Consider the following 14,240-nt stretch of genomic DNA (forward strand, 5'->3'; position numbering starts at 1 on the left):
GTTTGACTGTTCCGCTGCCACCTGTTAGTAGCCTCGCTGCTGTGCTGCAGGTCTGTTCTTGCTGTGTGCAGTCTTCTCTCCAATCTATTGCCATCTAGTGGAGCTTGCATCTACCTGCATAGCAGCAGCGTGAATTATTGGGATGCCAGTAGGGTTGCCTCCTCCACCATATATTGGGACGTCGGTAGGGTTGCCTCCTCCACCATATATTGGTACGCCGGCAGGGTTGCCTCCTCCACCATATATTGGGACGCCGGTAGGGTTGCCTCCTCAATATATTGGGACGCCGGTAGGGTTGCCTCCTTCACAATATATTGGGACGCCGGTAGGGTTGCCTCCTCCACCATATATTGGGGCGCCAGTAGGGTTGCCTTTTCCACCATATATTTGGGCGCCGGTAGGGTTGCCTCCTCCACCATACATTGGGACGCCGGTAGGGTTGCCAACCTGACTTATGTTTTTCTGGACAGCTAATTAAAAAAATCAGACACGCAAAAAACATTTTCTGCATAAGTTTCTTCAGCTTTAAAAAAAAAAAAAAAAAAAAAAATTGCAGACACCTTTTTTTTGTACAGACCGGGCAAAAAATTGCCATCTTTTCATAGCTTGTCCTGGAATTTGTGGACAGTTGGCAACTTTGGTCGCCGAGAGGGCAATCGCACGGTGCAGCCCGTTGGCAACTGTTTTCAGGTCCTTTGGCTGCCTCAGTCCACGACCCAGACAGAAAGTTAGAGGGCTGGATATCCTGCGTGCTGCAGTATGCCCACGTCTAATGTATATCTAATATACCATATTTTAAGATGCACTAGATTATAAGACGCACCTCAAATTTTGAGAATAGTAAGAATAAAACCATTTTTTAATAAAATGGTAGTGCTTCTTATAATCCATGTGTCTCATTGCTTACTGGGGGTGGTGGCTGCGGTGGAGCGGGGTCCCAGGGTTGCTCCTGGAGAAGGGAAGAGTGAAGCGTTGCTGCAGACTGGGATGAGGGGGTTTTCCGATGTGCGCTGCTGCGTGTGTTCAGTGGTGCGGGGGCTCTGCCAACATTTTGTAAAAACCCAGAGCCCCCGCACTTACATGGTTTACTGTGCTGTGGACTGCGAGAAAATGGCTTCCGGGGGCAGATGGAGATCTCAGCACTAAGATCTCTGGAGATGAGATCTCAGCGCCGACATCCCATCTCCCAAAATCTCCATCTACGCATACACCTTCCTCGGCAGCCATTTTCCCGGAGTCCACAGCACAGTAAACCATGTAAGTGCGGGGGCTCTGGGCTTTTACAAAATGTTGTACCAAACACCCGCAGTGGCACACATCGGAACTCCCCCTCATCCCAGCCTGCAGCAACGCTCCACACTTGCCTCCTCCAGCAGCGACCCTGGGACCCCGCTCCACCGTGACCGGTAAGGTATATCCGCATTATAAGACGCAGCTCCATTTTTCTCCCAAATTTGGGGGGGGGGGGAAAGTATGTCTTATAATCTCAAAAATACGGTACATAGATTTGAGTTACTGCAAATTATGTCCTTCTTGGCTAAAAATACTCCTTAACAATTTTGAAGAGTATTTTTACACCTCAGTAATATGTAGTGTGACCTCTATGGGTCACAGAGAATGGCAAGTGGTTACAGAAGGCCGGCATACACCGAGAAACAATGCTGGGTCCTAATAAATTGTTTATTATGTTTTTATTTACTTTTTTAAAAAGTACTGTATTTTTTGGACCATATGACGCATCAGACCATAAGAGGCACCCCAAACTTTGGTGAGGAAAATAGGAAAAAAAAATAAGATTTTTACTAAAATGAGAGTCTGTCTTACAGTCCGAATTTATGGTAGCTTACCTGGGGAGCGGTGGATTAGGGTAACAGGAGGCAGGGTCCGTGCTGCACAAAACGGTGGTGGCGATGCTGTAGGCCCCGAGTGGGAGGAGCGGGTGTCCCAGAGGTGCAAGGCTGTGGGTTCTGGGCTGGAAGGAGGGGTGTCAGCAGTCACACAGAGAGGAATGCACTGATTTCCTGACAGTGGGCTTCAGGAAGATGGCTGCCCCCGACAGCACAAGCGCAGATTGGGTTCTCGCGTGAGGTCTCACAGCCTCACACCACTTCTGCTGCTGGCTTCCTGCAGCAGGGACCCTGCCTCCTTTGACCCCACTCCACAACTGCTGCTGCACCACTCCTGTAAGCTATATTAGGACTATAAGACACCCCCCCCTACCTATTTTTCTCCCAAATTTTTTTGGGGAAAAAATTGACTTTTCTAGTCCAAAAAATATGTTAAATACTGCTGAGGGCAAAAAAAAGTCAGTGCGTTCTGAATGATTTAGTGTGGGTCTACTGGTGAGGACTTTGCTGCAGATCGCTTCCCCAACAAATTGCAATGTGAGCACACCCCGAGCTTTAGAAAAGTAAAAATTCATCCCATAGTTGTCAAACAGTTTTATTTAAAACTCATAAATAAGTCTAACAAAAAGGAGACAGATAGAAATCAATTCATACATACAAGTCTGTAACAATGAACTTTACAAACAATAAGTAGAACTAAGCCACGTTAGAGATAAGTAACAAAAACAATGCACAGGAGTGACAGCACCATATCCGCCCCGCCCCACCAACATGCAGCCTCACGAGTGACATTACCCACTGCCCGACACAGCCACAAAGGATTCACAAATGTGAAGAAAATCCAGCTTCTTGGAAATTGCAAAATTTATTGCAAAATAGATAAAAAATCAAAACGTGCTAAACTGCAAACAGCATAGCAACGCGTTTCAAACACACATGGCGCCATGTGCTAGGCTGTCTCTGCAATTTAACACGTTTTGATTTTTTATCTATTTGTCACAACACTTTGTAATTTCCAAGAAGCTGGATTTTCTTCATATTTGGCCCCAGGGATTCCGTGTTTCTATGCACCTAGAGCTTGGGTAAGGCCTGCTTCACATTTCCGTTATTGGCGGTCAGCTGTCATCCGCCAAAAATGAAAAGTAACGGATCCGCACAAAGCGCTGGAAATTTAAAGCGATCGCGGTCTGGAGAGATAGATTTTTTTTTTCGGCGCTTCCAGAACGGTATTTAGGGTTAATATGCTCGGCAGGGGAAACTGCCGGGCATGTGGGCGGACCGTCGCTGCAAAAAAACGTTGCATCTTCCGTCCCATCCACCCGGGAGACGCTAACATTTTGTCGGATCCGTCAAAAAACGGGTGGGACGGACGACCGTCAGTCAAGATCCGCCGCTAATGTAAGTCTATGGGGGGGGGGAAAACCGGATCCGTCCCTTTTTCTCCACACAGCCCCTCATCATCCCACCCTTCTCCACACAGTCCCTCATCATCCCCCACCTCTCCACACAGCTCCTCATCATCCCACCGGATCCGCCCCTTTTTCTCCACACAGCCCCTCATCATCACACCATTCTCCACCCAGTCCCTCATCATCCCCCACCTCTCCACACAGCTCCTCATCATCCCCCACTTCTCCATACTTCATCATCCCCCACTTCTCCACACAGCCCCTCATCTCCCCACTTCTCCACACAGCCCCCCCCATCAACCCCCCTTCTCCACACAGCTCCTCATCACCCCCCTCATCACCCCGTCACTTCTCCACACAGCCCCCCATCATCCCCCTTCTCCACACAGCCCCTCCATCATCCCCCCTCTTCCCCACAGTCCCTCCATCATCCCCCCTTCTCCACACAGCTCCTCATCACCCCCCCTCTTCCCCACAGCCCCCTATCCCCCCTTCTCCACACAGCTCCTCATCACCCCAACCCCGCCCCTCATCATCCCCCACTTCTCCACACAGCCCCTCCATCATCCCCCCTCTTCCCCACAGTCCCTCCATCATCCCCCCTTCTCCACACAGCTCCTCATCATCCCCCTCTTCCCCACAGCCCCATCACCCCCCCTTCTCCACAGCTCCTCATCACCCCCCACTTCTCCACACAGCCCCTCATCACCCCCTCATCATCCCCCACAGCACATCAGCCCCCCATCATCATAACCTTCCCTATGCATGCCCACTTAAGTAACATCAACCCTTTCCAAATATACATCCTCAGAGCCTCACACCGAGTCCTACGTCCTCAATACCCTCTGTACCCGGCTCCACTGTATCCTCTCCAGCAGCCTCAGCAGCACTCTGCCTCTGCTGCTTCCTGCTATCCGGGTCTTCAGTCACTAACACAGGCCCCGCCCCTTCCGGTGACATCATTCCCTCAAAAAATCACCTCCGTTATTCTGGTTGCTACCGACTCCCGCCAAGTGATGTCTGGGACGCTGCGGCGGGTGCTGAGGGAGCTCAGCGGCTCCCAGGAGCCCGGTGATCGGGGGGCTGCGGAGTGTGACCCTCCAGCGTTGATCTTAGGGCCCCCGGGCTGTGGAATAAGCGGGCTTCTGTTTATGGCGGCGGCTCTGGCGGCTGAGGAGGAAGGCGCTGTGCTGTACCTGCGTCCGGAGCCGCTGCAGACTGTGCCCGGAGCGGGCAGAGTGGCCCGGGATCCCCTCATACTAAAGGTGCCCTGCTTATATAGTCAGCCTCTGAGGTGTTGCCAATAGCAACCAATCAGCGCGCTGCTTTCATTCTCCCGCTGTAGGTTTGGCAGATGAAAGCTGAGCTCTGATTGGTTGCTTTGGGTAATAAAAGGCATTTTCTGTCGGAACTAAACCTGAGGTAATCCTTTCCCCGACCATTGGCCGACGGTGTGTCCCCCATCCCTACTGCTGACCGTGCGACGAAACCTGTCCGTATATCGGCAGCGCCTCTCGGCTACCGATGCGGGAAGGAGAGGCGTTTGTCCCTCTTTGTGACTTGGCGATTGTTTATTTTTTGAGAACCATAGCTTTTATTTTTTTTCTGTCAGCATGGCCGGGTTTGTTCGCAGGACGAGTTTTATTTCTGAATGACGCCATTCATTTAACGCCTTGCACTTGTTCTTTATAGTCCATAGTTTTTAAACTTCTGTCACCTAATAAATAATTGAAAATGACATGGAGTCCCCCTTATTATTGATAACCAGCTCAGGTAAAGCAGACAGCTGCAGGCTGATGTTATTGGGCCCTTCCCAGCCTGTAGCCGCCCCAGAAGTGGCCCATCATATTACATGTGCCAATTCTGACTTCGCTTGGTGTTTTGGCAATCGGGTAATGTTTTCTTTGGATTGATATTAGCAGCTGGTGCTGACATCAAGCCTTGGTGTTAATAATGGAGAGGTGTCTGTCAGACATCCCCGTTACTAACGCAGTATTAGAAAGAAATAAACACAACCTTTTATTTAAAAAAAAAAAAAAAAATCCCCCAACTCTTTCCCTGGTTCACCATTTTATTTGAAAAAAAAAAAAAAAATCCAGGGAATCCGACGTAGACTTCAAATGGAAACCTGAGCAACGTAAAAAGAGAGAAATTGAGACAAGACACTGTCCTTTGTTCACCAATTTATTAGAAAAAAAAGTTCCCACACAAGTCCGACAAAGTCCGTGACATTCCCACGATTATCCCCAGAATCTGACGTCCAAAGGCTATGGAGCCCCGATGCGCTCCGCGATACCCGGCGGCTGTAATGAGATCACCGGTCATCACAATCGCCGGGTCTCGCGGAGCACATCAGGACCCGGAGTGGCTGCTGCTACAGCCTATAGAGCTTCGTTCACTTGAGAGTCCATAGTGTTTGGACGTCAGGTTCGGGGATCGTCGTGGGAACACCATGGACTTCGTTGGACCTGCGTGGATACTTCTTGTTTTATAATAAATGGTGAACGAGGGATAGTGTCTCGTATCTTATTTCTTTTTATGTTTTTCAGGTTTCCTTTTTTCAAATAAAATGATGAACCAGGGAAAGTGTCAGGGAGTGATTTTTTTTTTTTTCTTTTTTTTTTCTTTACAATAAAGATTTTTATGTGTTTATTACTGGGTGAATAATGGGGGGTGTCTGACAGATACTCCTCTACTACTAACACCAGGGTTTGATGTCAGCCAGCTGCCGATATCAACCCCAAAAAGCATTGCCCTAATTGCCAATGCACCAGGGCAGTAGTGAAGATCATCTGAGGTGGCTGACGGCTGGTATTTTTAGGCTGGGAAGGGTTCAATAACCATGGTCTTTCCCAGCCTGATAACATAAGCTCACAGCTGTCTTCTGTACCTTGGCTGGTTGTCAAAAATAGGAGGTTACCTCACTTCATTCTTTTCAATTAGCAGGTGAAAAGGTTGGGCCATAAAGTACATATGCAAGGCACTGAAGGGTGCCATTCTATAATATATGGGGGGGGGGGGGGGGGTGAAATTATGTATCTGTAGAATATCTTTTCTATCAACCTCTATTTTGAGTGTGTGGGTGGGCTTGCTTCAATTTTCTGGTTTCTTTGAGATGTGTGCATAAAAATCAGATGTCATGACAGCCTGGGATCTACTGAAAGCTACCATGGCCGCCATCTTGGCATTCCTATGAGGACCGAGAGATTGTCAATTGCACTATACACTACTACACTAGTAAAAATAATAAGGTTCAAACCACCGCCCTCCTTTTCCCAGTTTAAGGCTGTGTGCCCACGATGCTATTTTTAAGCGTTTTTGCCGCAATTTTCAGCGCGAAAACGTTTAAAAATCGTGCACAAAACGCCCCCCATGCATTCCTATGGCATTCCGCACATGCTGTGCTAATGCTGCGCTTTTTCCGCGGTGGAAACGCATCGCGGAAAAAATCGCAGCATGCTCATTCTTTTGTGCGGAATCACAAAGAATTGCCGCGATTCCGCACCCATAGGAATGCATGAGAATCGCTTACTTCCCGCATGTGGCTGCGGTTGGTACCCACGGTGTGGAGGAGAGGAGACTGTCCTCCAGGCCCTGGGTACCATACCCCTGTAAAAAAAAGAATAAAAAATCGGGGTATATTTACCTTCCGGCGTCCCGCGCTGCATTCCCGGCCTCAGCGTTCCCAGTAATGCCTTGCGGCAAGGTCCTGTGATGACGTGGTCTCGTGAGATCGCTATAGTAACGCGAGACCAACGTTATCACAGGTCTCGCAAGGCATTACTGGAAACGCTGAGGCCGGGAATGCAGCGCGGGACGTCGGAAGGTAAATATACCCCGATTTTTTTATTTTTTTAACATTTTATCTTTTTACTACTGATGCCGCATAGGCGGCCTCAATAGTAAAAAGCTGCTCACACTTGTCAAACACTATGACGAGTGTGACCAACCTGTCAATCACTTTCCAAGCGATGCTTCAAATCGCTTGGAAAGTGCTTGAGAAAATCGCGAACAATTGCGGTGAAATCGCGCGGAAAAAAACGCGCGATTTCTGGGAAGGAGTCCTGTTTTTAGTGTGCGTTTTAAAACGCTACGTGGGCCCATAGCCTAAAATGAAACAAAAAAAGTTTGGTATCATGTACGTAAGAGACAGATCAAAATAAAAGCTATGACTATTTACTACGTAATGAACGCCATAAAAACAAAATACAACTGCAGATTTGCATATTTTGGTGCAATTTCACTTCACATGGATTTTTTTTAACTGTTTTTCCAGCAAATTGCATGGTGGGGGGAGAGGGAATAATGTGCAATAACGTGTTTTGTTCCATGGTAAAGCCATATAAAATCAGTGACTACTAGAGACCTAATGACTCTTATCTGGAAGAAAAAAAAGTATTAAAGGATTGGTTATCCGAACTTATCCACGTTTGACCCAGAAATCGACCACAAAGACTTTGTTCTGGAACTTGGATCCAGCCACATAAAATCTGTATACTAAACGGATCCACATACTGATTTTTATTTTTTGTTTCCTTGTAGCAAATCCGTTTTGTGTACCCGCCTTCTATGAAGGAGCTTCTTCAGTTCTTCTCTTCGCTTCATTTAACGTCTCCTCCACCTTCTCTCATCCTGGTTGATGGACTTGAACGATACTTCCAGCCTGCGTGCAGCCTCCACGATGGCGCTCGTGTCTCCGCCCTGATGTTGGACTCCGTATCCCACTTTCACTGCGGCCTCATAGTGTCTGCAGCACCAAACTACGAAGGAACCGACGGGGCCTTTCTTGCTGTCGAAAGGTACTTCCCGAACCAGTGTGTGGTGTATCACGATCTATCGTCTGGAGATAAGGAGAAAGTGTATAAAATGAGCTTCATGTCCTCCAGGCCGCAGTGGAATATGCACGTTGAGGAAGACGGGGGTGTACGCCTCAGTCCTTGTGACCCTGACGTACAAGACTAACTACCAGACTGGCTTCCTAAAATTTGATATGTTTTCATAAAAAAAAAAATTATCCAGATTAATGACAATCCTGCAAATAAAGTCGAATGGCGTGAAAAGGTGGCAAATTCCAAGCTCGCTTTCTTCTCCTTGTATCCATCTCTTTTATGACATCTGTCTGTCTCCCCTGTTTATTAGGTTATCAGGAATTTAGAGACTCATGGCTAAGGGATTGTACCAACTTGTAAGATTGGAGAACAATGACATCTATTGAATAAAACTAATACATTATCTATACTGTTGCTCCATGGCAAGATATCTTGGGCGATTATTGACCTTTCTGTGGAATGACACCAGGTGTGGACAAGTGAATGCAAGATCAAGCAAAATCTTGTATTTTTTGAATATACCTTTGCAATTTATTTTGTAATAGGTAGGACTTGGATGCTTTCCCTCCTCTCCACACTCTCATCTGCTGGCAGGCTGATCTGATGACACAAAGCTAGGAGGGATAGCTAATACTAGAGAAGAGAGAGAGAGGATTCAAAAAGATTTAAATAAACTGGAGAAGTGGGCAGCAACTAACAGAATGGTTTTTAACAGGGAGAAATGCAAAGTACTACATCTGGGCAATAAAAATGAAAAAAGCATATATAGAATGGGAGGAATAGGGCTAAGCAACAGCACATGTGAAAAAGACTTGGGTATACTAATAGATCACAGACTGAATATGAGTCAACAGTGTGATGCAGCAGCAAAAAAGGCAAATGCAATTCTAGGATGTATTAACAGAAGCATACAGTCTAGATCACGTGAAGTCATTATTTCCCTCTACTCCTCTTTGGTCAGACCTCATCTGGAATATTGTGTCCAATTTTGGGCACCACATTTTAAAAAAGACATCAACAAACTGGAGCAAGTTCAGAAAAGAGCGACCAGAATGGTGACCGGTCTGCAAACCCTGTCTTATGAGGAAAGGTTGCAGGATTTGGGAATGTTTAGTTTGCAAAAGAGAAGACTGAGAGGAGACTTAATAGCTGTCTACAAATATCTAAAGGGCTGTCACATTCTAGAAGGATCAACTTTATTCTCATTTGCACAAGGAAAGACTAGAAGCAATGGGATGAAGCTGAATGGGAGGAGACACAGATTAGATATTAGAAAAAACTTTTTGACAGTTAGAGTGATCAATGAGTGGAACAGGCTGCCACGAGAAGTGGTGAGTTCTCCTTCAATGGAAGTCTTCAAACAGAGGCTGGACAGACATCTAACTGGGATGATTTAGCGAATCCTGCTTTGAGCAGGGGGTTGGACCAGATGGCCCAGGAGGTCCCTTCCAACTCTACGATTCTATGATTCTATGTACAACCTCCTCCCCCTTCCTGCTCTTCTCTCTTGAGGTCATTATACACAGGATGACTTATCAGAAGAATGATAACTGGCCAGCAATCGATCATCAGAACGCTTGCTAATTATTGAGTGCAGAAAAACCTGCTATAAGATCAATCGGTTCTCATTTTGGGCGATTTGCCAACAGAAAACTAAGCAAAGTGCATACAAGTCAAAAGGTTCCTGTCTCAAATTTGGTTGCTTAACACCCTCTACAGACTGTGATCTGCAATGTACACGCTTTCCTGTTCCCTGCTATCTATAAAGTACTTTTTATCACAGGGTGATTATTGCAAGACGTCGCATGTAGATGTGAATATATATGAATTTTGAGATTATACCCATGCAGTTTTTTTCTTGCAAAGTGAATATTTGGATGCTTTTCCCCCTCTCCACACTCTGCTTTATCATATAAAACCTCCTGCCGCTCCATGTTGCTGTCTCTAAAGTTTTGTTTTTTTAACACGGCAATGAGTATCGCAAGATTGAACGTGCGTTTAGCAATAATTACCCAACTATAGTGTTATTTTTTTAATTATTGATCATATCTGTTATGCAGACATAAAAAATTATCATTGGTCAGAAGCACGTCCCTTTAAGTTAAAAAAAAAAAAAAAAAAAGGCGGCTCAGTGGTTAGCACTACAGCCTTGCAGCGTTGGGAGTCCTGGGTTCAAATCCTATCAAGGACAACATCTGCAAGGAGCGTGTATGTTCTCCCCGTATTTGCGTGGGTTTCCTCCGGATTCTCCGGTTTCCTCCCACATTGCAGAGACATACTGATAGGGAATCTAGATTGTGAGCCCCATCGGGGACAGCGATGATAATGTTTGTAATGTGCTGTGGAAATAATGGTGCTATATAAGTGAGTGAGATAAATAAATATGGATCCCTTATTCCTTTCAGCTGTATTCTATGAAAAGATTTGCTGCCACCCATATCGTAAAGTGTATGACAGGAGGAAATGAGCGATCATCGTGCGAACAATCTTCCCAATATCGTTTTACATGTAAAAGGTCCTTGAATGAATACGCAATGGTCGACTTCCTACATTAGCGATCATTGCAGGTTGCGGTGAATTTATCTGTGTAAAACTGCATTGATGTAGGCTTAGAACAGAGCCCTTGACATCTTGAACGCTTTTCTCCAGACTTGGATGCTTTCTTCCCTCTCCACAGTCTGAACTGCCATGTACTACAGTCTTTTCCTCCCAGCCACTATCTGTAAAGGGCTTTTAAAACACAGCCCAATCCCTACAGTTTCTCTCATCAGTAATGTGACCCTTTAGGCTTCTCGCTTGTGGCTGTAAGTGGGTTCATTTCCATCTCCAAGGCAGGGGAAGGAATCAGTTGGATCTGTGGGATGACTATAGAATCCTGCCTCTAGTTGCCACGGTAACTCTTGTTTTCCTATGGTTCCGTTGACGGAATGCTGACATCAGTGTTAGTGCTTGTGACTTTACGGTGAATGCCCCAACAGGGTAACTCAGAGATGAAGCGACTCCTAGTCATCGTTATTCTGCTCCTTCTTCATCTGTTCTGGGTTCTAGGTAACTGGGCGGTAAATCAGGGGTCTATAGACATATAGTTATTTACCATATGTGCCCATGAGGTGAGCTGTACCTGGTGATAGCGATGCTGGATTTACCACTTTTGGGGACTAATTTATGGCTTAGAGAAGTGAGGAGGATGTAGTGTGGTGGTCGTAGTCCGTAGCTATTGAGGGAGTCTTGGTTTTGGTGGGGTGTCGTGATTTTAGTCTAACGTATGGGTTTAGTACTGTACATAGAGAGTGAAGCGTGAGAGGTGTTGTCAGGTGTATGGGATTTAATCCTTTGGATAACGAGTGTAACGCATGGGATTTAGGACTTTTTGATTAAGTGTAGTATGGGGGTTGTAGTATAGTGTGTGGGGGTTAGTACTTTAGGTAAGGAATGCAGTGTGGGTTTTTTGTTTAGTCCAGTGTATGGGATTTAATGCTTTGGATGAGGAGTGGACTGTGGAGGTTGTTGTCCAGTTTATGGGATTTAGGATGAAGAGTACAATAATATGGGAGTTGTCCTCTTTTATATGGGGTTTGGTAGATTGGGAGTGTTTTGTGAGAGTTGTGGAAAATGTGTCACAATTTGACGTAACTTGTTAAACCAAAGAAAATCCACCAATAGGTGGTGTAAAATTATACACGAATAAAGCAGGATATCATTGTTTATATCATGAACTGTCTCCACAGGGGCCCCGCACAATTCCACCAGTGTAAGCGGCCTGTTTCAGAGATCTGAGAAGGGATCTGATGAGGGATTCAAGCCGCCATGGTGGTTTGGATTAGGTAAAAGATTTAAGCGTTTTACTCTCCCTCCGAACCCGACGGGAACGTCCCGGATAATTCTTGTATTTTCCTTGTAGTTGTGGCGCTGCTCGTTCTGCCCATCATCATCTATCTGCTGTACAGATGCTGCCACCCTCGAACTGTAGCGCAACAATTCCTGTAAGTCTTATTCATACAGCCACCGGCGACCAATGGCTGAGTATACACAAGTGTTTGTACGTGGGGAGTGTGAATGACGCCTGTGGACGCGGCACTGAGAGCGACTGACGCCTGTGGACGCGGCACTGAGAGCGACTGACGCCTGTGGACGCGGCACTGAGAGCGACTGACGCCTGTGGACGCGGCAGTGAGAGCGACTGACGCCAGTGGACGTGGCACTGAGAGCGACTGACGCCTGTGGACGCGGCAGTGAGAGCGATTGACGCCAGTGGATGCGGCAGTGAGAGCGACTGATGCCTGTGGACACGGCAGTGAGAGTGATTGACGCCTGTGGACGCGGCAGTGTGAGGGACTGACGCCTATGGACGCGGCACTGAGAGCGACTGACGTCTGTGGACGCGGCAGTGAGAGTGACTGACGCCTGTGGACGCGGCAGTGAGAGTGACTGACGCCTGTGGACGCGGCAGTGTGAGTGTCTGACGCCTGTGGACGCGGCACTGAGAGCGACTGACGCCTGTGGATGCAGCAGTGTGAGCGACTGACGCCTGTGGATGCGGCAGTGAGAGCGACTGACGTCTGTGGACGCGGCAGTGAGAGTGACTGATGTCTGTGGACGCGGCAGTGTGAGTGTCTGACGCCTGTGGACGCGGCACTGAGAGCGACTGACGCCTGTGGACGCGGCAGTGTGAGCGACTGACGCCGTAGACGCGGCAGTGTGAGCGACTGACGCCTGTGGACGCGGCAGTGAGAGCGACTGACGCCTGTGGACGCGGCAGTGAGAGCGACTGACGCCTGTGGACGCGGCAGTGAGAGCGACTGACGCCTGTGGACGCGGCAGTGAGAGCGACTGACGCCTGTGGACGCGGCAGTGAGGGTGACAGCGAGCTATCTATGTGGGGCTGATACTACATAGTAATGAGAGGTGTTTGTGACCCAGGGATGACTGAAGAAGACGTTTCTCCTGATAATGAAACTAATTTGACCTTGTAATCTTTTATAGGAAGTCTTACGGCTTTCAGTGAAAAGGTGAGCACTGGATAGAGAAAATATGCATGTGGTTGTACTGTGTTTTCTTATTTATTTTTTTCCGTGAACCTTCAGTTACTTCTGTATTGCAATGATTTGTACTTTTTGCGTCCTATAAAGAGCTTCATAGTAGAAAGATGACATAGAGGCCTTCAGTAAGTCCCAGTTGCCACCCTAACCCATCAGCACCCTGCGTTCTTGTTCCCGGGGCTAGGTAGGGTGCCTAAACTCTCAATTTCCTGACTAACCGTTTGGATGCAGTAGGTGCTACTGGTCAGTGTCATCTAGGGGATTATGCGATTAGCTAGTTCCAGGCAGATGCACCTGTCATGTATGGAGCTAGAAAGATGAGTGCTGAGCCCACGCCGTAACTGGACACCTGGTACATGTATGTCGGGAAGGGGTCATTGATGAAGGATGATGAGAGGGAGGAGAGCTCTAATATTGTAGGATAAAAAGGAGTGTTTCCAAACTGACTGGCGAGGAATGCATTTTAGTGACCACAATCTGACATTTCTCATTAATCTCATTGCAGGCTTTTATGGTCAAGATCCTACAAGCGTCCTACATTTGTGTGACCATTTTAAACATCAAGAATAAATTATGGAAATACGTCATGTTGTTCTATTTCTGATCTGTCGTTTCTTTGTTTTGACCCTTTCCACAAAAGCTGCCACTATAAAATTCTGGCTGCCTGAAGCCACCACTAGAGGGAGCACGGGAGCTTATGGCATACTGTTATTACTGAGTTATAGACTCCCTCTAGTGGTGGCTGCAGGTAACCGCGTGTGACCTTACCATCCTATGCAGGGAATGTAGATCTGTTTCAGATAAACAAGGAGCAATAAAAATAAATTAGGACATTAATCATCTTCAAAACCCAAAATGGTATTTAAGAATGACCACAGACAATTTTCATTTTCACATTTTTGTTTTTTCCTCCTCCCAAGAGCCATAACTTTTTTTAATTTATTTTTCTGTCGACACAGGTGAATTGGGGCTTGTTTTATGCAGCATGAACTTTAGTAGTGAATGACACTATTTCATTTTACTAACAATATACTGAAAACAAGGGAAAAACTTCTAAGTAGAGCAAAATGGTGAAAAAAAAAAAGCACAATATATTGTTTCTTGGGTTTTGTTTTA

General features: G+C 46.7%; 1 protein-coding gene and 1 long non-coding RNA gene across 2 annotated transcripts; both read left to right on the forward strand.

Annotated features, from left to right (window-relative positions):
- The first annotated feature begins 4,017 nt into the window (after window positions 1-4,017).
- On the forward strand, window positions 4,018-8,494 carry SWSAP1 (SWIM-type zinc finger 7 associated protein 1). Its single transcript, XM_073587444.1, has 2 exons — window positions 4,018-4,521; window positions 7,799-8,494. The coding sequence occupies exons 1-2, from the start codon at window positions 4,018-4,020 to the stop codon at window positions 8,216-8,218; spliced, it is 924 nt and encodes a 307-aa protein (XP_073443545.1). The 3' UTR covers window positions 8,219-8,494.
- Window positions 8,495-11,861: 3,367 nt separating this feature from the next.
- LOC141099265 (uncharacterized) lies at window positions 11,862-13,711 on the forward strand. Its single transcript, XR_012234464.1, has 4 exons — window positions 11,862-11,909; window positions 11,987-12,068; window positions 13,069-13,094; window positions 13,630-13,711. It is a non-coding gene; the product is annotated as an uncharacterized lncRNA (long non-coding RNA).
- The last annotated feature ends 529 nt before the right edge of the window (window positions 13,712-14,240 follow it).

The sequence above is a fragment of the Dendrobates tinctorius genome, unplaced genomic scaffold (genome assembly GCF_039654945.1).
Source record: "Dendrobates tinctorius isolate UK_male_01 unplaced genomic scaffold, ASM3965494v1 ptg000099l, whole genome shotgun sequence".
In the NCBI taxonomy this organism is placed as follows: domain Eukaryota; kingdom Metazoa; phylum Chordata; class Amphibia; order Anura; family Dendrobatidae; genus Dendrobates; species Dendrobates tinctorius.